Genomic DNA, 22,344 nt, shown 5'->3' on the forward strand with positions numbered 1-22,344 from the left:
GACTGAAGTGGGTCCCAAGCCAGAGTCAGTATTTTCCAATGTTACTCAGCATCTCTTTTTCTCTTCCCTGGGAAACAAGCAGAGAGAGAAGGAGCAGTGCCCCAAACCACAAAGCCCTCTTAAACATGGAGAGCTTGGCAGATGGGAGTGCCCCTGTTCACAAAATCCAAGAGGAGATCAGAGGGGTAATTAGGTGTTGCCGTTCTGGAAAGATTTCAGTCCAGGCTCATAGACCTTTGTTGGCTGGTCTGGAGTGATCTCAAGAAGTGGCCAGGAGAGAGGGTGACTTTAACCTTCTAGGCCTGCAGTTTTGATAACAGCTAATGAACTGGAGGGAGAAGTTGAAGAAATTTAAACTAGAACCTAGGCAGAGTGCTTCTTCCCTGTCTTTTATGCTTTCCTTCCTAGCTTGCCTAGCCTCTCCATTCTTCATGAAGGTAGGACTCATGTAGTGCTGCTGAAGTTCTGAGGATCTAGTCCATTGGCACAGCATCTCACACAGGATTAATTGGCTCATAGCCAGAAGATGCATTCCATAACTAGATTTTTGTAGACTGAGGTGGATTGTCTTGGGGGGGGGGTGGTATTTCATGCCTTTACTAAATGAGTCTGAATTTTGTGATGGCTAGCTTCCTTTGGTGGGTGACCTGAGGTGTCTCCCTGAGGGTTTTTCATGAAATAATAGGGACAGTCTTGTTGTGACACCTTTGTCTTTTAGCTGAGTCTTTGGACTGGCTGAACTCTGGGTGTGGGGAAGGGCCTTTCTGGTGAATTAGGTAAAGCTGGCCAGGTGGTGAAGGTCATCTTCATCATCTTAGTCTGGAGTACTGTGAGTTGCCGTTAACCACCAGAGGGGAGGGGTTGGGGTCCATTCGTGCATCATCCTACAGTAGCTAGGATGTATAGTTTTTTTAAGTTTGTTTTACTTTTAAAACAGTTGTTGTCTCGGCGTGGGTTTCTTCACCTGATTCCCATATGAAAAACAGACTCAGATTTGGCAGCGGAAAGTGTCCAGAGAAACTTGAGGCCATCCTGCACTGTTTTTGTCAAGGCACATCTAATTCATCAGCACAATCCTTTTCAGGCCTTAGAATTTGCTTCTAGGTCTAGATAGTTCTTTATACTCTGAGTGTCTGAATTAGAACTTAGGTTGTCCCAGCAGCTTCTTTACTGTCTCCTGCTAACTCCTGGTCAGAACAGTCCTTAGTCTGGCCTAAGACTTTGAGCTGAGTCCCCTACCCATCATGCACTATCTATCTATCTATATCACGGTCTTCCTTCCCAGGAGTGACTGTAGTGTCTGATAAGCTTTTGCTTTGGGCCTTTGGTTCTGGACTGCTTGCTCTTCCTCTGGATTGATGTCATGGTGAGACCTTCCCAGACCACCCTGAATAGTCTAGAAACCCTAGCCTTAGATTGCATCCCCTCCCTCTCACCCTGCTTGTCTTTTTTTAAGCTTTGTCTCTATTTGGTTAAGCTGTCTGTAGCACTACAGTCAAGGCTGACAGGTAGTGGCAGCTCAGTGAACACATGCTGATGAGCAGGTAGATGGGTGGTGTGCTTTGTGGGCTTGCTATGTGTGAGATGTTGAAAATACCATAGTAGATAGGAGAATGTGTACCTAAAGTTTAGTGTGAAAGAAAGTGCTATGTGGGGAGAGCATATGTGGTACAGCAGAGGTATCCTGTGCAGTTCAGCTCAGTTGCTGGGGAGCAGGGCTGAGCTAACATGGGAAGGGTGAGTAGGGTTGCTGAGCAAAGACTGTGATCATTTCATTTTTGGTTGAGCAGGGTGGGGCCCAGGGAGCTGAATTCCCTGTGGTTGGAGTATAGCCAGCTAAAAAGGTGGACAGTCCCATTTCATAGGAGTGCCAGGTTCCAATTTTAGCAGAGTCCATGGGCAGGCAGCCTTAGAGGGTTTTAAGTGAAAAGAAATGTGGTCAGACTTTTTCTTTTACAAGATGACCTTGGCAGAACGTCTTAATTTAAGATAGATGGTTTGGTTTCATGTCTGATCCTTTGGACTACAATTCCCCCCTTACAAAAAGGAGCTCCACGTGCTGTTCTGCTTCCCAGCCACTTTGCAGCATAGTCCCTGGACAATTCCCATGTGCAGTTTTCTGCATGTCTGAATTCAACTGAATTAACACCTGTGCTCAGGAACTGGGAGTTTGCATTGTCTCAGAGAGGCTGCTAAGTATCTTCCTTAGAAGACTGGCCTAAGGAGGTGGGCTTTGTTTTAGTCCAGACACTAGTTGTCAGCTCTAATCTGGTAGTTTTGCCTTGGTATTTGGTTTTCCTCCTTCTCTTTTAAGAGAATGGGAATTACTAAAACGGGAAGGGGCTGCAAAGATAGAATACTCCTTCACAGGATCCTTCATTTGCAGAACAACTTAGATGGGAGGTGTTTCAGAGGGTTGTCTTGAGACTGGGTTACTTTGGTGTGAGATAGAGTGAACATAGGACAAGAGGGGTCTGTAGAGGAGGAGACTGCTACCTAGGAACAGAGTGAGGAAGACACTGGGCATGTTTCCAGTCACTTACAGCTCAGTCTCCATAAAATGTTTCTAAAATCTCCTAAAATTGTACCATGCCTGTAGGGGACATTGTATTCAAACCATGGCACTCACCTACTAGGACCAGTAGGTGAAGGTGAGTTTAGCTGAGCGTGTAAAGAGCTTCGAAGGAGCCTGGCCAAGAAACTGGAGTTTTATTCTTTTATTTGTTTGTTTTATGTGTGAGTACACTGTTGCTGTCTTCAGACACACTAGAAGAGGGCATCAGATTCCATTATGGATGGTTGCTGGGAATTGAACTCAGGATCTCTGGAAAAGTAGCCATCTCTCCAGTCCAGAGTTTTACTCTTGAGGCCTTGAATTTGGCTTTTTATTTTGCTTAACAGAGAATATATTTGAAGCCATTCTTCCTCATGACCCAGCATCTTCTATCACTTGATCCCTAGAATTTGGACCTGTGCATAGAAAGGGAAGTAGTTTCTGTCACATCTTTCCTCCTGACCCTGCCCTCTGCTGGATTATCATAGAGGTGAACTTAAGAACCTTGTAAGAAGCCCAAATGGAGGTGGGGTGTGTGCACGTGTCCTCACCTGCCCGATTGCTTGTGTTTTGAGGTCAGAGGACAACTTGCAGGAGTTGGTATTTTCCACTGTGTGTGTCCCGGGGGTTGAAGTCAGTTCTCCTTTAGCTGCTGAGCTATCTTATGCCTCCCCGTGCCCCTCCAAATTATGGCTCTTAGAATTTTTAGTAGTAGATGAGCCTGGATGCTTTGTGGTAAAACTGTCCCTTTAGTGCTTTGGTATCTTTCCACAGCTTCAGATTTGTTGTAGACAGAGGTCTCCTCTTTCCTGTGTATGAGAAGGTCGGTTGGCATTAATAGCAGTCTTGTTTTGGAGTTAAGTCATACCATCTCATTGACCTTATGGTTAAGTTAGATGTGGGGGAGCATTAGTGGATTTTGGCTTGGTCACTTGCTAACTTTGAACAGTGTCCCCAAGTGAATGTAGCAGGTGTTGAGGCCTCCCTCCCACCCCTAGTAACTATTAGTTAGGTGGTGATTTCCTGAAGAACCTTTTGATTCAGAAAATTTCTAGACTATTAGCTGTCAGTGTCTTCTAAATTAAGTAGGAAGCAAGATAAATTTGCCGTGGTGGGTCTTTTATCTGGAATAAAGAGGTCAGAAGTGTGCAAGTATGGTAGTGTACATCTTTAATTCTGGATCCTGAAGGATTATCATGAGCTTGATGCCAGCCTGAGATACTATAGCAAGAGCCAGGCTAGGTGGGGCTACAAGCCACACCAAAAACAAACAAGTCTGTACAGCAATGGCAGGTGTATGGGTCTCTGAGTTTGGGGTAAGCAAGGTCTCTACATAGGGTGTTCCAGGACATCCAGGACTTTGAAACTGTTAAAAAGAAAAAAAAGTCACAAAGTGTCTGCCTGTATCTCATGCCCAGTTTTGCTTCCTGACAGTTTTCAATTTATTTGCTTTAAGAACACTTTAAAGGAGCCATCTGTATTTTAAAATTGGGAAAATGAGGTTAGGTATGGTGGCACACAGGCCTGCCTGTAATCCCAGCACCTGGGGGTGGGGTGGAGGCAGGCATATTTCTTTGAGGCTAGCTTGGTGTATATAGTTAACTCTAAGACAGCCAGGACTATGTTAGAGACCCTCTCTCAAAGGCCCACCTCCAGAAAAAAAGTCAGTCTGTCTGTTTAAGTGTAGGAAGATCCAGTTTTGCTTATAAAAAGACAATGAATAAAGCCATGCTGAATTGCATGTGATACTGGGTGAGGGACATAGTCTGGTGTCTAAGTATGTCACTGTAACTGATGGTAGAGGACAGCTACCTCAGGACTACTGGCCAGTAGCTGTCTACAGGCAACTCACTGCTAGGCCCTTGCAGGCCCTTGAGTTTGCATCCCTCATTAAGCTTCCTCCCAGAATGAGGCTTGTGGGTCATCATAAAAGGGAAGGAACAGTGTTCTGTCCAAGGTAAAAGTCAAGGAATAGCCTTGTAGACCAGTTGAGAAAGAGTTGTTAGATGAGACTTCAAAGCTCTCCAGAGAGAGCTACTTAATCTACTCCTGAGGGAGAGCAAGTGTGGTGAAGACATGATACCAAGAGCATTGTGGCCTGAGGCCCTTGAGCAAAGCTGAGGATGAACTTGCCAAGAAAATTGTTGTTAGGCTCCGGGTAGCCTTTCCTTTTCTGCCCTCTGCTGTGGATGGGGTATATAAATAGCATCATTGGTTTCAGTCTGTTAAAGCCCCATGTACCCGTTATCTTGTAGGTGTGAGAAGGACTTCTTCTAACTATCACAATGGAAAGGGATCCTGGGTAGACTCTTGTGCAGTGTGGTCCTGTTGTTTATAGGAAAGGAAGCCAAAGCTTCTTGGAGCATTTTTCTGGATAGAAGCTCATTCTGGCAGTGTTGTCCTGTGCTCTCTGTAGCAGGGAGGGAAGAAAATGAGAGGAAGATTGGAAGGTCAGCTACTTAGCCTCAGCTGTGTATCTCATTGAAAGACTTGGGCAACTTAACTGAATGTCTCCGCTTCCTTTCCTGCTTCCTGTGAATGGAAGTGGTTGAGTCACAAGGTCTTTCAAGACTTTCCCATTAGGATTAAGTTCACTGTATCAATTGAGTCAGAAAGTTAAGACCCTGATTGTTGAGATCTTATTCATAGATGACTGGCTCTCCTCTCCAGAGCTACACTAAGGTAAGTGAGTGGGTCTCTTAGATATATGTATGGCATTGTGCTCAGATAAGATGGACTGCCCTAGGTGGTAAGTACTCTGCAGCAGACAGTGATAGGCACTTGGAAGGATTCTTAGATCTAATTCAATTGGGTCATTCTTGAGAAATCCCCTTTTGGCCTGAACATGTAGAACCTAGGGCTGTTAGAAGCTGGGGTCCAAGCTTTAGTCAACTTAGCAGAACAGAGGCAGACCTAAGAGACTCACTAATTTTCCAATGTTCAGGCTTGTTCAAACAGGACCTATGACTTGAACCTAACCTTTGTGTGACAGGAACTGCTTGGCTCTCATAAGTTTGAACAGCCTACTAAGAGTTAGTTAGGCCCTGGGAATTCTGCTGTGAACTAGACAGAGAGGTCTGGCTTCATTGTTTACATTCCCACAGGGAAGCAGTGAACTACCAATTATTGTTTCTGCCTAACATCACCTCCCAAAACAGCAGCTCAAAGCATCAGCCATCTTGAGGGTGTGGTGTACAGCCCTGTTATCCTAGCTACTCTGGAATCAATTTTTTTATAAAGATCTTCTCAGTTCATTACTTTTAAAATTTGGTTATTTGTTTTCTTTCCTTTTTTAAAGATTTATTTATTTTATGTGTGTGATCATGGTATTCAAAAAAGTGAGATTTCAACAAAAAATTGTCCTTTTGCCTTCTGTTAAAAGCAGAATGCAGTCAGGGTTTTTATTTATACCTCCAAGTTAGAAAATGTGTGGGACTGGAGAGAAAGTTTAACTAGTTAATAGCATTTTCTGTTCTTGCACAGGACCCCAGATGTGTTTTTTCATGGTCATTGTAACTTTAGCTCCAGGGTATCTAATGCTTTCTTAGCATCTGAGGGCACTGCACTCAGTGAGTATATACACACGCACGTAAACACATAATTTAAAATAAAATATACTATTTCTATTTCTTTTTTTTTTTAAAGATGTATTTTATGTATACGGGTACACCATTGCTGTCTTTAGACACACCAGGAGAGGGCATCTGATCCCATTACAGATGGCTGTGAGCCACCATGTGGTTGCTGGGAATTGAGTTCAGTATCTCTGAAAGAGCAGTCAGTGCTCTTAACTGCTGAACCATCTCTCCACCCCAGGATTTTGTTTGTTTGTTTTGTTTTGTTTTGTTTTGTTTGAGACAGGGTTGTTTCTCTTTTGTACCCCTGGCTATAACCCAGGTTGGCCTTGAAATCAGAACCACCTGCTTCTTCTCTGCCTCCCCAGTATGGGGATTAAAGATGTGAGCCCTCACTGCCTGGTCAAAATAAAATGGATCTTAAGCAAAAAGGAAACACCAAGAGGTAGGAAAAAAGGGACCAAAAGACTAAGACAGGGCCATGGAATCAACCAGAAGCATTTTTACTAAAGTGTTCATCTGGCCCTTCCAGTCCCAAAGAGGATTTAAAGATGGAGGCAGAATCTCTTGTAGCTCAGGCTACCCCCAAACTCATCATGTAGCTGATGATAACCTTGAATACTCTATGCCTCTCACCGGAATGCTGCCATTAGGAAGTACGATCAAGTGTCAACATGCCAAGCAGGACTTAATTTTCAGTCTTCTGCTTTTTGTTTAAGATAGGATGTAGCTGTGTAACCTAGACTGGCCTGGAACTCTGGGTAACCCAGTCTGACTTAGAAATTTGTGATCCTCTCTTCTTGGGTATGTGCTATCATATCATGTCAAGCTCCAGAGAGGGATTTAGGAAGGAAAGCCCGTTTACTAGTCATGTTTGGGTTGTGGAGTGCGCCTAGCTAGATTCATAGTTAGGACCTGGTGGGCCTGAAAAAAAAATTCTTTTTTTCATTTTAATGATTGTAGAAAAGCTCTAACCTACATTCATTATTCATTTGATGGTACTCCTGACAGGCTCTTTCTGCTTCTGCAGAAGATCTGTGGTTGTAGCTTTGGGCGTCAGCCACTGCAGTATCTTGTGTGAGTGGGGGACTCAGTGAGGCTCTGTGCCCTAGGCTTGGTGGATTATATAGAATACTCTGTAGGCAGCTGGAAGGTGTAGAGTTTGTCCTTAGCCTTCCTTTTTAGAGGTATCTCGAGAGTGACCTTTATCAGAGGGCTGTCCTGATGCTTGCTTGTCATATGATGGTTGTGAGTCAGTCTCCTGGTTCTCTTTTTTTCTTTCTTGATTTTTTTTTTTAACCAATTCGTGTTTCCCTGTGGATTGCTGTCTCTTATTTCCTCTTCACATCTCAAGTGCCTAGCAGCTGAGATAGTGTTGCCATGCCAGTCAGACAAATGGGGTGTTCCCAGATCTCTTTAGCTAGTCTCTCTACTTTCACCTGCTTGTTCCAAGTTTCATCCTCCTGCTGGGTGGAAGTGGAGTAAGATGTGGATGGGTGGCATAGGACACCAGCAGCAACAGGGCAGAGAATCACAAGTCCTGGATACACTATGGAATGATTATGACCCCTCCCCCCAATTATTTTAAATTGTTTATGTATTCCTGCAGAGTCACCCTGACGGGAATTCAAGGAATTTAACTGAGGTCTCAAACTCCATTCCTTTGTAAGAGCAATACGTATATTCTTAACTGTGGAGGCATCTCACCAACCCTAACAACCGCAGGTCTTAATAGTTTTCTGTTCTTCTCAGGACAGAGACTGCCTGGTCAACAGCTGTTGTGGGTTGTTGTTAGTGTTAAAATGCAGCTCCGGTTGTCATGGAACTCACTATGTAGGCCAGACTGACTTGGAATTCAGCCTCCCAGGTACTATGATTAAAGGCATTTGCCACCATGTTGGATCTTGCTGTGGGGATTTGACCAACTAGATAAGAATTTTTTCATCAGTGGGCCCAGAGCGGGCTGAGATGAAAAGCATGGAACCGCCAGTTCTGACTTTGGCCTTTACTCATTCTCACTGTGAGTGTTGTACACAGATTTAGCCAAGCTGCTGTGCCTCTGTCAGATCTTAGTTCATTAGATCTGCCTCATGAGTGACATAGTTGCCCTAGAGATTCTGGTCAGAGTGTTGGATCCTTACTTCTTGAATGCTTATCAGACCAGAATTCTGAGCCTCCATCTATTTCCCATTCATTATCTCCATTCATTTTTACCATAGTTCTGAATATGATCCTTAAAGGAAAATTAAGCTCTAAGAGATTCATACATTAACTTAAGGTTGAGTAGCTGAGATTTGCCTATAACACATTGACTCTAGAGACAGTGCTATTCCTGTGTTGCTTAGCCCGTGTTTCTCCAGACCAAACTTCCTACACAACTTAAGCTGTTTCTGGAAGGAAGGGGCCTAAACTTACTTTCAAGCTACAGCCTGGAGGCCTCACTTCCCCTTTGGCAGGCTGGTCTCTCTGGGCATAGGACTAGTGGGTATGAGCCAAGCCCTGGGAACTTTGGATCCTGCCAGAGAGAGTTGGCCCTTCTTCCCCAAGAACTGTTCTTTTTAGTTACACATTAGGGCCATGCAGATATGCTAGAAGGAGGGATGGTGACCTTGGGACCTGGTCTGAAGAGTAAGAAGGATGGGCTGGCTCCAGGTTTTGTGATGTCCTTTGGGTCACCAACTATTATGTGCTGGGCCTTTTAGCTTTTTGAAGTGGAAATTTTTTTTAAATCAATCAGGCAAGAACAACTTATAGAAAATGTCTAAATAGATTTTAGCAAAAGGAAAACCTTGTCATTGTGTCCCACCAACCACCATGAGTACTAGTAAGCACTAAGAGGATCACATCTTTTTCTTAAAAAAAAAAAATTAATGTTAGAAATACAATACAGTGGGCTGGAAATGTTACTCAGTTGGTAGAGTGCTTGCTTAGCACATATGAGGGAAGTTCTCTAGCTTCCAGCAGGCTTGGGAGAAGGAAGGCAGGAGCTCTTAACTAGTCAGTGCTTGACAGCTGTAGGGAGAATACACACACCTGTGGCCCTCACTCTTTCACTGCCCTTTTGGCTCCCTGAGCTCTGTGGGAGGTTGTAGAGTCATGCTCAGAATTCATGGGCACTGAAAGAAGCCTGGCAGTGTAGGCTCTTACCTTTGCTACCGTGCAGGATCAGTGTTCTTTCATACAGACCTTCTCAGAGTTCCTACAGCCTACTTTGGCTTTGGAAGTTCATATAGAAGAAATCAGTGGAAGGTGGCAAAACGCCCATCTGTGCTTGTACAGGAGTGTCTCTAAACCCCCAGTACACCCTTGGTAGATGCTGCTGACTATTAGGGTTAGAATAGGTACATGGCTGCATGGCTGCCTGTGCACTTCTATTCAGTCTCCACATGGAAGTCTAGTCTACTGTGATCAAGATGCACAGGAGCCAGTTTCCTTGTTTCTTCGTTCTTTCATTCTCAAAATGAAACATGTCAGGCTGCTTCCCTGGGTACTGGTTACCTGCTTCCAGACAGCTATCTCTTTTGAAGGAGGCTGGTAGTTTGCCCCTGCAGTGACCATGATAATGTACTTGGAAAGAAAGCATGAGTGGCAGTGAACAGTGTAGATGCTGTTGGAATTTTGCTGGAACAGCCTGTGAATTCTGTGCTCCAGGTGTCTTTGGGCTGCAGTGCTAAGGTGGGCCATCCTTGCCCAGTCCTAGTCTTACTGTCCTGCCCCATTTCCATTGGACTGTGTCAACTTGTTCTCTTCAGTCTGTTGTTATCCCACATAGATGCTGTGATGAAGGGCCTTTGTGGGGAAACCTTAAATCAGCCCTCAGCCTGAAAGAGAAAAGATAGCTGGTGATTAAGGTCTGCCAATTTGGTGGGCCTAGGGAAAACAGCCTTCTCCAGACTTGACTGTAGCCCATCCTTGGTTATCGCCCTCATGCCTGCCACTGTGAACAAGTCTGCAAGCTAAGAAGACTCCAGGTGTTTGTGTGCTTTGTTGCTATTTTGTTGGGTTCTTACATCTCTCTTCCTTTTTCTAACCTAATTTCTTCCAACCCCTCAACACTAGGTAGGAGAGAAAGAAGGGTAGAGAAGAAAGGAGGTATAGATCTCTATAAGCTACTTCTTGTTGATTAGGGTCCTCCAGGTTCCTTGGGGTAAGTCTTCATTGTCAGAATATCCAGCAAATGCAGCAGCAGGGTACAGCAGCTGCCATGGCCCTCAGCTCTCACATTTGTACCTTCTCCAGAGCTCCCAGAATTAACCCATATACAGTTGGTAAAAATCATGCCCTCCCTAGAGCACAAGACAGTCATAGCTAATGCCTGTGGGCAAACGGAAGCAGCTTTATGTTCTACATCTGGGATTAAAACAAAAACATATTCACATAAATGGAGTTTTTAAGAGACCTAACCTCTCACAGCATCTAGGAATCAAAAGTTAGCTTGCTTTGCTTTTCTTGAAGCTCTTTTGCCACGAGGAAGGATGTTGCTTGAGGCTGCCTTGGCCGACCAGCTACTTTGTCCTGCTGGTGGCTGGGATTGGTGATCTAGGAAAAACCAGTACCAAGCAGTTTGTCAACCACTATCTAGGTCTTCAGAGTACTTAGGTTGGGTTTCTGCATTTGTTTCTTCCTGGTTTTTCATCTCTTGGGAAGAGCCCAAGTCTAGAGTTTTAAGTCTTGTTTTAGGACAGCATGGTCTTTGGAGGGAGACAGCACGGATCCCATTGTCAGTTCGATATTGGAAAAAGCTCAGACCTGGGATCTCAAAAACAGTTTGCTGGCAAAACCAGTCTAGAGCCTTAGAGGAGTATTGGGTGAGGTTTATCACTGAGCCACATCCATGGTCCAGTTCACCGCAATGGAGTATGAAGACAGCCGGTTGGTTATTCTAGTGAGATAGATGTAGTGGTGGTAAGGAAGTACTTAGCCCTGGTCATTAAGGGTAAGGAAAGGTCACATCCCCCATTCAATTTTCCCCTGGACCTGAGGGCAGGCCATAAATGCACATCCTACCTAGCTTTTCACGTTCCTATTTGCTGCCTCCTTTTTTGGCATTTTGATCTGTGGGCTCTTCAGCTTTCTTTCTGTACCATCTGTCTCAATTTTACTCCTAGAGGCAAAATTCTCTAGGGATTTGGTTTTTGCTTGAACTCAAGACCTTGCTGTTTAGTACTAGGTCATGGGGAATTGTCTTTGGAATAACAAGAATTTTGACTCTGCCCACCTCTCCAACCAACCCCTTACCCCCATAGATGAGATAATTTCAGAGACCTGACTTTCCAGTGAGTGGCCTCATTTTCTGTCAGATTTGAAGGCATAGCAGGGTGTGGTAGTAATCTCAGCATCTCTTTAATCTCAGCATTCAGGAGGCAGAGGCAAGAGGATCTCTGAGAGTTCAGGTCATTCTGGTATACACAGTATGTTCCAGGATAGTCAGGGCTGCATTGAGAAAATCTGTCTCAAGGCAGATAAATAAACACTGATAACAAAACAAACAAACAAACAAAAAGTTCTTTGGAGACATTAAAAATAAACAAAATGTTGGCATTTATTTCCTGTATTGCTCAAGTTTCAGATCTTTGGACTCACATACTTTACTACTCTGTGCTCTTTGGCTTTAACTTTGAACCTCTTCTAAAATGGGGTCTTTTACTGTGTTGATTGTAAAGGTAATGCATAAAGGCTTATTCCAGGAGGCCTGGTTTTTCTGGAGTAAGTACTTAGTAATAGCCATTATTTTAAAGGACTCAGACATGGGACATTGAGGAGGCAAACAGCAGATTTGGAGGGAAGGGAAGGTGGAAATGGTAGCTATATAAGGATGACACAGATGGACAGTGACTTTGGGAGGTTGGTGTGAAGCTAAACCTCAAGCCTAGCCCCACTCCCTGTGGCCTTGTATCTTTCACAGCCTTCAGCTCCAGAAGATTCTGGCTTCTCAACCACACCATTGTTTATTCCTGGAGCTGAAGTACAGACTGGTTGCTAAATTCCTCTTTCTTAACTATGTTCCTATCATTAAACTTCTCTTCAAAGTGTGAGCCCTTAAGCTGGGCTGGAGACCAGGCCCTTTCTCTATGGACGGGAATTCATTAAAACTGGAGCTTGCAGCATTGGTCTAGAAAGAACCTATCCCTATCTGTGTTTGATCCTTAGACCACAGAAATGCCACGGTTCTGTATATCTTAGTGGTCATATTTCCACAGCTGTCAAAAGAGGCTTTTTCATACTGGTCTTTGTTCTAGAATCTAGTTGAGTGTCAAAGTTGGGAGGACTTAGGGCATTTTTCTGTAGTAGCACCACCATAGTTTTGTTTTGAGACAGTTTGTCTGTGTACCTCTGGCTGTTCTGGACACAAACAGGGTGGCCTCTATTAGGAGAGCCCCCTGCCTCTGTCTATCAAATGCTGGGATTAAAGGTGTGTGCTACAACCACCAGGTGTACAGCTCCACCATACTAGTATTATTTTTAGAAGCTCTTAATATACAGAGCTTCTAATAGCCAGGAGGCAGTGGTCTTTACCTCCTGACCCCTCATGGAAGCCAGGTTTAGCAAATAACATAGAACAACAATTAAGTTTAAGCTTCAGATAACTGAACTTTATGAGTACTTTAGGCTTGACCCGTTTCCCTCTTTTTGGGTCCTGAAAGATGTGACAATTGTTCAAAGATATGAAAAGGAGCTGCTGTGGCCCCTGAGCTTATTTCACAGTAACAGTCCTGTGAATATCATGCAGTCCCAACAAGGTGTCTGCTTGGCTCATGTGCATGAGTTTATCAGTCGATGATATGTTACTCATTTAAAGCTTAGTATGTTATAGGTATGTGAGATGTATTGGTTAGTTTTGCCCAGGCCTTGTGTGTAAATAGTGGCTGTTGGTTAGCACATTCAAAGATGGATATCAAAGCCCATGCCTTTAACCCAGTGGCTTGGTAGGTACGTGGTTGGTGAGATTGGCTTGGAATCAGATCCCCGCCACCACTCTGTGTGTGTGTGTGTGTGTGTGTGTGAGAGAGAGAGAGAGAGAGAGAGAGAGAGAGAGAGAGATGGGTTTCACTGTGGCTGAAGCTAGCTCCAGATTGTGAACTTCCTGCTTTTCCTGCTGAATCAGAGATGATCTGGCCACTCCAGGCAGTCCTTCCACATCTGGGGAAGGGATAATGTGTAGTGATCTTTGAACAGGATTTGAAGAATGGAGTAGGTAGGACAACATGCTAGCTGCTCTTTTGCCTCCCCCTCCTTTTTTTGGTCAGAATTTTGGTACATGTGAGGAAGCAGATGTGTAATATAAGCTCTGTCGGTGGCACAGGAAACAACAGTTCTTGTGAGACTGTTCCCCTACCCTGTGAGTGGGAATAGGTACACACAGCTTCCTGGGGAGTGTATTGGCTTTCCTAATTTAGAAAAGAGTTCTACATTGGGAAGGTGCAACTTCATGTCCCAACCACCTCAATAGCTATTCACTGCTGATGTGACTGCCAGGTTGTTCACAAGCTGCAGTCTCTCCAGGATGCCATGAGTATTTTTATTTCCTTTTTAGTTCTAGTTGGACAGGTTGGATCAGGTGTCGGTGTATCCACTCTAGTAATTGTGACAGTAAAATGTCATTTTTTGGAAAGTCAGAACAGAAGTCTGTCCCATCAGAGATTTAGGGCAGTAGAAATGAGCTTTAGGTGGTTCATGTTGTCAGTACTTAAGAGGCTGAAGCAGGAAGAATTGACACCAGCCTGGGCTCCTCCTCCCCCTTATTTTTAATTAATATGTATGAGAGTTTTGCCTACATGTATGTATGTGCCATGCCATGCAATTTTTTGTTAATCGTTTTTCGAGACAGGGTTTCTCCATGTAGTCCTGTTTCTGAGCTCACTTTGTAGACCAGAGTGCCCTCGGAGAGATCCCTTGCCTCTTTAATCCCAAGTGCCGGGATTGAATTTTTATCCCAAGTGCTGGGTGGGTCAACATCACTAGGCTGCAGCCATTAATCTCTATAACCCACTTCGATTTCTCAGACTCTGTTTCAAAGATTTTTTTCTTAAAGTTTGTAGAACTCTAAGCAGTTGGTCATCACTATTCAGAAATTATCTGTATTAGGGTATCATCATCATCCTGGGGACAGTGACAGTGGAATCCAGCTTGCATCAGAGCACCCTTTTGTCTGTGAAGCAGGATGGGGCTTGGAAGTGACCTAGGAAGTCATGGGAATATAGCTCATGGAAGTGTTTTCAGGAATGAATTTTGGAGGTAAGGATACTAATGTATGCCTTTGTCTTTCATCTCAGAACTCATGAGGTGGATCTCTGTGGATTACAGACCAGTTAGAACTATACAGTGAGATACAGTCTTCCCCCAACCCCCAATCCCCCCAAAAGTGAATGAATTTTTTAAAAAATATTTTATTTTATTTTACATACATGAGTATACTGTTGCTGTCTTCAGACACACCAGAAGAGGCTATCAGATCCCATTACAGATGGTTGTGAGTCACCATGTGGTTGCTGGGAATTGATCAGGACCCTCTGGAAGAGCAGTCAGTGTTCTTAACTGATGAGCCATCTCTCCAGCCCCAAAGAACGAAATTTAACAGGTGGCATTCACCTGTAATTCTAGCAGTTGGAAGATGGAGGTAGAAGAGTGAGAATTTAGGCCTGCTTGAACTACTTGAACTGAATCTCAAAGATCCTTCCTCCAATAAATAGTGACTTAACTAAATAGTATCAACCTGTATAATTTTGCAGTTTGCTCTTGCAACAATAAACCTGTGTTGGGGTAAAGGAAACACTGCAGGCTTGGTGATGGTATATAGTACTGTCTAGTGGGCTTCACATTAAAGCCTATGCTTGGGAGTTTGTTGTGCTGATTCACCTACTGTACACTTTCCCACAACTGGCCCTGGGTGTTTAGAATGGTGTGAGAGACCAGCTCTCACATGTGTGTGTGGCCTGGCTGCATAGTTGTAGTATGTAGTATCCCTATCCCAGAGAGTTGAGAAGTAATCATGTTTGGTCAGTATTTAAAGTGAGCTTTTGACACAAAGACTGTAATTCTGGATGCTGGGAACCTGCACTTGTAGGGTCCTCAGCAGTTCCACTCTTAAGACCCATGCCCTGCTTGTGAGGCAGAATGTGCTGGGCAGAGACTACCTGGGTTTTAGTTCTACCTCTGCTAGTTGAGTGAGCTTCTTTGAACCTTGGTTTCCTTGTCAGTTAACTGTCATAATGATACCCACTTTCTTAAGTGGTTGTGAAACACTGTTTGACGCTTTATAGGATGTATGAACTGGTGATAATGGTCCATCCCGCACAAGAGATATGTTTCAGATGCAGGCACTTCAAGGTGTCAGTGGGCCCTTGGAATCCCCAACACCACAGGCTGAGTTAGAACCTGGTCTTGAATTGCTTTCTAGATTTTTTTTGTGGGCAGTGGTTGAGGGGGGGGACTCCTGAGGAGTCTGCACTGAGACTTTACTATGGTGAAGCAGCAGCCACTTTGCTTTAGCATATATCCAGTGTGAAGGAAGTCTTTTTCCCTGTTTGCTGGTGCTACAGTGCATCATTCCGCAGGCCCCAGGCAGAGGGTAGACCTGGAAGCAGTCACGTGATGTTTGCCAGGCCAGCCAAGCCCAAGAGACTGACTATCTTTAGCTGGTGGTGACCCACAAATTCAGTGTTCCCACTCCTCCTGCCCAAACAGGGACCATGCAGTCCAATGGTGGCTGTGGCCACCCCAACAGCTGGTACTAGTCCCTGAAGTCTAAAAGGCTGAAACCTAGCTCCCTGATTGGCCTTTTCTGAAGAGCACACTGGACTCTAGTCAAATCAGCAGCTACTCCCTTCTGCACACTAGCTCATGCAAAGACCGAGTAAGTATCTTCTAATGAGATACCACTGATTCCTTTCCAAAGGATGCTACCTTCTAGTTCCCAGCAAACAGAAGGAAACCCACCTTCTCCTGTCCACAGCCCCTCCTGTGTTTTATCTGCAGACCTGGGGACCAGATAGAGACAGGGTAGAGGAAGGCCTCTGAAATGTGGTAGCCAAAGCCACAGAGAGCTCATTTAAGGTATGGAAGCTAATTGGACATCATAATTGAGAAACATATTAGGAAGTTGCTTAGGTTTGTAGGGATTGGACAAAGACAGACTTGTCTGTCTCTAGGTTTTGACTTGACTCTACCCAGGTTGGCTTTGGAGGGAGAGGCACAAGTGTGTCACCCTCCCTTTCTATGGCTTTACTGCCTTTCCTAAGTCAGAGGTCTGGGCTGGGGTAAGGCAGACCTGTACTCTGGTTAAAAGATTTGGCTGAGGAGCCTTTCTGGAGCAAAGTCTGTGATGGAGGACCTGGGGGGGAGACAAAGGGGGTGATCAGGTCACTGGCACTCAAGGCCATCGCCATTTGACCTTCGTGGTCCCCAGCTTCTTCCCCACGGATTCCTGGTGGTTAGAGCATAACCTTTAAGATCTGCTCCTTGACAACTCTGACCTTGGCAAACACTTCTAGCCTATGTCTTGATTTTCTTGATAATGGGACCAGTGAAAGGAACGAACTCATTTGACTTTAAGGATTGTGAGATCCATGTCTTGCTTAACTGTAGCTGGATCATAAGGATCGCACACCCTGCTTGGAGTGAGGTTTCAGCTTTTTTGCCTTTTCTCTTATACTTACACAGACTATCAGCTAAGGAAGGTGATGTTGCTGGGATGGCTGGCAGTTCTCTCACAGTCATGCATCTGATAGAATTGGTGCCTACCTAGCCTCAGGGCCTCAGAGCCAGTAATGTCTAGGCTGCTTGTTCTAGGAAGGCTTAAACTAAAAGCCAAAGGTTGGCAGGACCTCACAAGAGCCTAGTGAGGCCAGGCCCAGAGCTAGTTATTGTGCTTCCTATTGTGAGAACAGTCTGGTCCCTGCACTCACCAGGAACCCTGTTGTCTAGAGAGGTCACTGTGGTAGTTAACATGTACTGTGTCCTGAGAGTAAAGGGTCTTGGCTTCACTTGTGTTCTGGAGGTCTCTCAAAAGGACATTAATTTTGGCCAGGTAGGGGAGGCATGGCTGGAGGTAGGGGTGAGGGTATGGCTGGCTGGTTTGTAAATCTTTCTCTGCTAAACTCAGCTTGTGAGACACTGCTCTTTATTTACTAGCATTAGGTAAATCTGGGACCTCCTGTTTTGGTCCCATTCTGGCTGGCCACCCATAGACTTAATTAACTAGCCTGTCCTATCCCATCCCTCCTTCAGTACTGGTCCATGATTTCAGTCCACACTTTTCCCCCTACCCATTCTTTGTGCCATGGCCTAATTGGGTTGTATTATTCCATACCTGCTTCACCAGAAACCTTAAGTTCTTGCTTGGTGGTTGAACCAAACCCTCAATTCAACTAACTCAGGAGAGTTCCAGCCCCTGTGGGGTAGTCTTTGTTACAAAAAAGTTAACAGCCTTAGGTATTTCTAGAACTGGACAATACAGAAAAATAATTGGTAGCCTTTGTACCAGGTGTATATGGGTTTAGCCCCTTCACTGGATTGAAGGGATTCCCAGAGGCCTGAGTTTTTTTTTCCTCTTTCTGAGTGGAAAATTGAATTCTGGAAATTGAATGGAAGGAGCCCTAGGCCTTGCTTCCTCTCTAGCAAAGCAGAGCTTTATGCCAAAGCTGTGATGGTAAAGGACTAGGTTCAGTAGTCAGTAGTAAATTTCCCCATATTTTCCTATTTAAACTGTAGAACTCTGTAGGTTTTCTTCTTTCCTGGGGAGGGGAGTGTTACCTTGGAGACAGGTTTTGAGGAGTTGGGGGCATCTGATTTGTGTTTTGAGGTGGGAATTGAAGCTGACTGTTTAGAGACCTAGCATGGTGATCTTCCCGTGGAGAGATGGCTTGGCCATCTTTTTCACTGCTGAGGATGAGGGTCATTGGTAGATACTGATTTCTTGGGGTGTTCACATTGTAACATTTAACGTGTGTTGAGTGCTTTTACTGTGTGCCAGGCATTTTGTGCTTTGTTTACTAAAATCAGTGGGCCTTTGACATCAGTATCATCTTCCTTCTTACAGAGGTCTAAACAAGGGGCTCATTTCATGTTCTTAACTGTACCATATGTCTTTCCTAGGTATTTGAATAAAGGGCTGTACACTGGAAATTGGAGGTTCAGACATAAAACCCTTTGATATGTCCTGCAGTGTAAGGGACTTTCCTACTAAAGTCCACCCTTCCATAGCTTCTGCTAACGCCCTGCAGCACCCACTACCAACCACCCGTCTTTTGGTCCTTTCTTTACTCTTCAATAATGGGCTCTTGTATCCTTCACTCAAAAAAAAAAAAAAAAAAAAGTACACTGTAGCTGACTTCACAGACACCAAAAGAGGGAATCAGATCTCATTATAGATGGTTGTGAGCCATCATGTAGTTGCAGGGAATTGAACTCGGGACCTCTGGAAGAGCAGTCAGTGTTCTTAACCACTGAGCCATCTCTCTTTGAATTATTTTATATATGAGTACACTGTAGGTGTCTTCAGACACACCAGTAGAGGGCATCGGATCCCAATACTTGGTTGTGAGCCTCCATGTGGATATTGGGACTTGAACTTGGGTCCTGGAAGAGCAACTGCTCTTTATCACGGAGTCATCTCTCCAGCTCCTTTATTTTTTTTATTTGTATGTACATAGTACACATGTGGAGGTTAGTTGCTGGAATCATTTCTCTTCTTAAATCATATGGGTCAAACAAAGGTGCTATATGCCTTTAATCCCAGCACTCAGGAGGCAGACAGGTGTATCTCTTAAGTTCAAGGCCAGTCTGGTCCAGGGCTACACAGAAAAAAAAAGCTAATTAAAACAAACAAAAACATGGGGTTTGGGGTTGAACTGAGGTATCAGGTGTGGTAGTAAGCACCTTTACCCACTGAGCCATCTGACTGGCCAGGCCCCCCCCCCCCCCCAACTTTATAACAAACTCTACAGAGGACTGATATCAGACTGTTTGTTCTGTGTGACCCAGAAAGGCCACTTTCCTCTCTCTTTAGTTGGATTTTCAGATGAGCAGGCAGGCTCCTCTAGGCTTTCTCTGTACTGAAGACAGAATTTGCAGTCAGTCTGTGATTATGTTCTGCTGTGATCTCAAGGTGATTCCAGTCAGTACTGTTCAGTTTTGAGAGTTTTTATAAGAAAAAAAATGGCCAGTGGGATATAGGTCTGAAATTCCAGCACTTTGTAGGTTATGGCAGGGGAATTGCTAGAACTTTGATGCTGCTTTGGACTACAGAGCAAGACCCTTCCTTAAAATATTTTGAGAAAATACCTTTAAAAGGCTTTATTACCTTTATTTGTTTGTTTGTTTGTTTGTTTGGGGGCGGTGAGGGGAGCACCATAGCATGCATGTGGACAGCTTGTGAGAGTTGATTCTCCCTCCATTTCCTGTCGAGGTATATTTACCCAGACCAAAGAACTTGAAAAGACCAGGGTCTGGAAATGTATGCCCTCTTTTCAGAGATGATTTTCAGTATACCTCACTTCCAGTCCTTGTGCATGGAGTTCCTGTTGTAAACTTTGTCACTAGCCCTGGGGCTTGCTTTCCTGCTAGCACGTACCTATGCTGTTGAGCAGCAGGGCTGACTCCAGTTATAGCTCAGGTGGGCGGGCACTGCCCTGGCCCTGGGCTGATTTGGATGAAGATCTTTTTATTTGTTGTAAGATGCTCTCTCTGTATCCCTGGCTGTCCTGGAACTTGTTCTGTAGATTAGACTGTCCTCAAATTTCCCCAGATCCTTTGTCTCTGCCACCTGAGTGCTGGCATTAAAGTTATTTACCACCACACCTGGCTCAGGTGAAGATCTTTAGACCAGTCAGGGAACTTGTAGATGGTTATCTGGGTTAACCTGGGGTCAAAGGACAGTGGTTTTCTTGCAATGGAGATTTTCTAGTTTTCTGCTGCTTGGGGCTGGAGGGTGCTTGTGGGCTGGGCTCAACTCCAGCTATCAGAAGGCATATGTCTACCACTAGGGGGCAGTGGCTCCAGTAACAGGCCAGAAGCCAGGAATGCATTGGCTTCACAGTTAGGAGTTGGGCAAGGACACTTTCTTCTCTCATTAAAGGACATGGTCTGATGAAAAACTTATTTGTGAGGCCAGCCAGCCAGATTTCTGTGCTTGGAGGCTGGGGCTGTTCCTGCCCTGGCGTGGCAGAGGAGGGAAGTAAGCAAAGTAGGTGAGCAAAATCTCAGGATGGATTTCTTCCTGTGGATCTCTAGAGGAGGGATAAGACACCCTTGGTATTCAGAACTTTATCAGGTGCAAACTAACCAGAGCCACTTCTTTTAGAAAAGACTATGTCTGTGTTCCTTAAAAGTCATCCTCATCTTTGTAGAAAAGTTAAATCTATGCCCTGTGGATGCATGCTCCTCTGTTCTATAGAAAGCAGGTGAAGTCGTCCTCTTCATGGTGTCCATCTTCACATAACCAAAGACCAGTGTATTTTAATGACTATTGTGAAAGCAGATGGATTGAAATTTGGTGATTTCAATACTGTTGGGGCTGAAATTGTGCATAGCTCTTGTCTTGCTTGTATTATTGGGGTTAAATTTAAAAGATGAAACTGGCCAGGTATGGGTAGTGTGCTTGGAAGGCATAGTATGTGTTGGGGGGAAGATCTTTGTGAGTTCAGCAGTCTGATTTGCATGACAAGTTCCAAGCCAGTTAGGGCTACACTGTGAAATGCTGTTCCAAAAGATGGAACTTTAGAGTCAAATTGGACTATACCTTTTCTTTAGAAACAGAGAAAATAGTTCTTGCTTCTACTATATGTCGAAGACAAAGCAAGCCTTGGTATGGCCCTGGACTTGTCCATTTACATATCTTTAGCTTCCTTTTCTTTGGGCTTCCAGAAGTATATAGAAGGCTCTATTTCCTTTCCTTATAGACTTGGAGCCCTGAGCTACTGTGTGGATTTGGTTTCGGGCCTTGAGTCTCAGTTGGTATTTCATAAAAAAGCAGACTTAGACTCTAAGTCTGTTTCTCAGAGTTGGGCACCTTGGCAGCTGGGCTGTCAGCTCATTTTGTTGCCCTTTCTGCTGTGGCTCCTCTGGGATCCTGTAGGTGCTAGTGGTGGAGTGGACATGGTAATAACATAGGCTCCAAACAGTTGATTCTTTCTCTTTGTTCCCACAGAACCTTCTGTTCCAGCCAAGGTGGTGAGGGCAGCTGCTCCTAAACAGCGTAAGGGCAGCAAGGTAAGGATCAGGGGGAGTGTCTCCTATGGGTGATTGTTATTCTTGTTCTAGTAAGCACTCTGGCCCTTCTCTAAAGAGCATAGACTCCTTTATGGGTGCCAGTGTGTGGTGTCTGAGTGTGCACACTGATGTGGCCCCAATCTCTAAAAGGAACTTGAGCTTGGGTGTGGAGTGAAATGGCAGGCAGAGTAACCCTGAGGCCTTCATAGACTATACCTTGCAGGTTGGTGACTTTGGAGATGCAATCAACTGGCCTACACCTGGAGAGATAGCCCACAAAAGTGTGCAGGTGAGTGTGAGGAGGGGTTTGGCAGGTTCAGGTACTTTTCATACAAACTCAGTTGGTTTTTGTCCAAGAGCCTTAAGCCCCACCTTTCTTGATTTTTTTTTTTTTTTTTTTTTTTTTTTGAAAAGTAGTAGTCGATGGGAACAATAGTATATATGCTTCTGAAATCCCAGCTACTCTAAAGAAGGATGACTGTATTCAGTCCAAGAGTTCAAGGTTATCCTTTGTGACATAGGACACCAACCCCCTTCAATTCTGAATAAACAAATGAAGACTAGTTCTAGAAGATGGACGGCAGTGAAATAATTAGGAATTACCATCATGTGAGCCTTAGCCTGGTTTCAGTGGTGCCAGGCACTGTTCTTTTTTGCCTTTCAGTCATGGCTCAGTTGGTTTAGGAAACAGCTGTGCTACAGTTTTCCAAAGCCCATATTTTTCCATTACCGTCCCAAGTTTTTCTATGAGTAATTGAGAAAAGGGGTATCAGTTGAGGTAATGACTCCAATTTGGGAAGTGTATTTAGCTTCCCTAGACCCTAACAGTAGAGACTCATGGTCATTTCTGCTCTGTTCAGCACATTTGTTCTGAGCTAGTGACTATTGCAGTAGGTCCTTTATGGTAGAGGTGGTACAGACAGGCCAACATTTCACAGATTAAGGTAGCTAGAGAAATCAGTTGTTCCTCCTTCATGGCTGATATGGTTGTGTCTTGTAGTGGTATTG

The 22,344-nt window shown here is 44.4% G+C and overlaps 1 protein-coding gene across 1 annotated transcript in view; it reads left to right on the plus strand.

The window, feature by feature from the left end:
- Positions 1-22,344, plus strand: part of LARP1 (La ribonucleoprotein 1, translational regulator) — a 47,318-nt gene that overhangs the window by 5,978 nt on the left and 18,996 nt on the right. Inside the window, exons 2-3 of the mRNA XM_080923184.1 lie at positions 21,275-21,336; positions 21,560-21,625. Coding sequence (XP_080779310.1) covers positions 21,275-21,336; positions 21,560-21,625 — 128 coding nt within the window. The remainder of the gene's footprint in view (positions 1-21,274; positions 21,337-21,559; positions 21,626-22,344) is intronic.

This window comes from Micromys minutus (genome assembly GCF_963924665.1).
Source record: "Micromys minutus genome assembly, chromosome: 10".
Taxonomy (NCBI): Eukaryota; Metazoa; Chordata; class Mammalia; order Rodentia; family Muridae; genus Micromys; species Micromys minutus.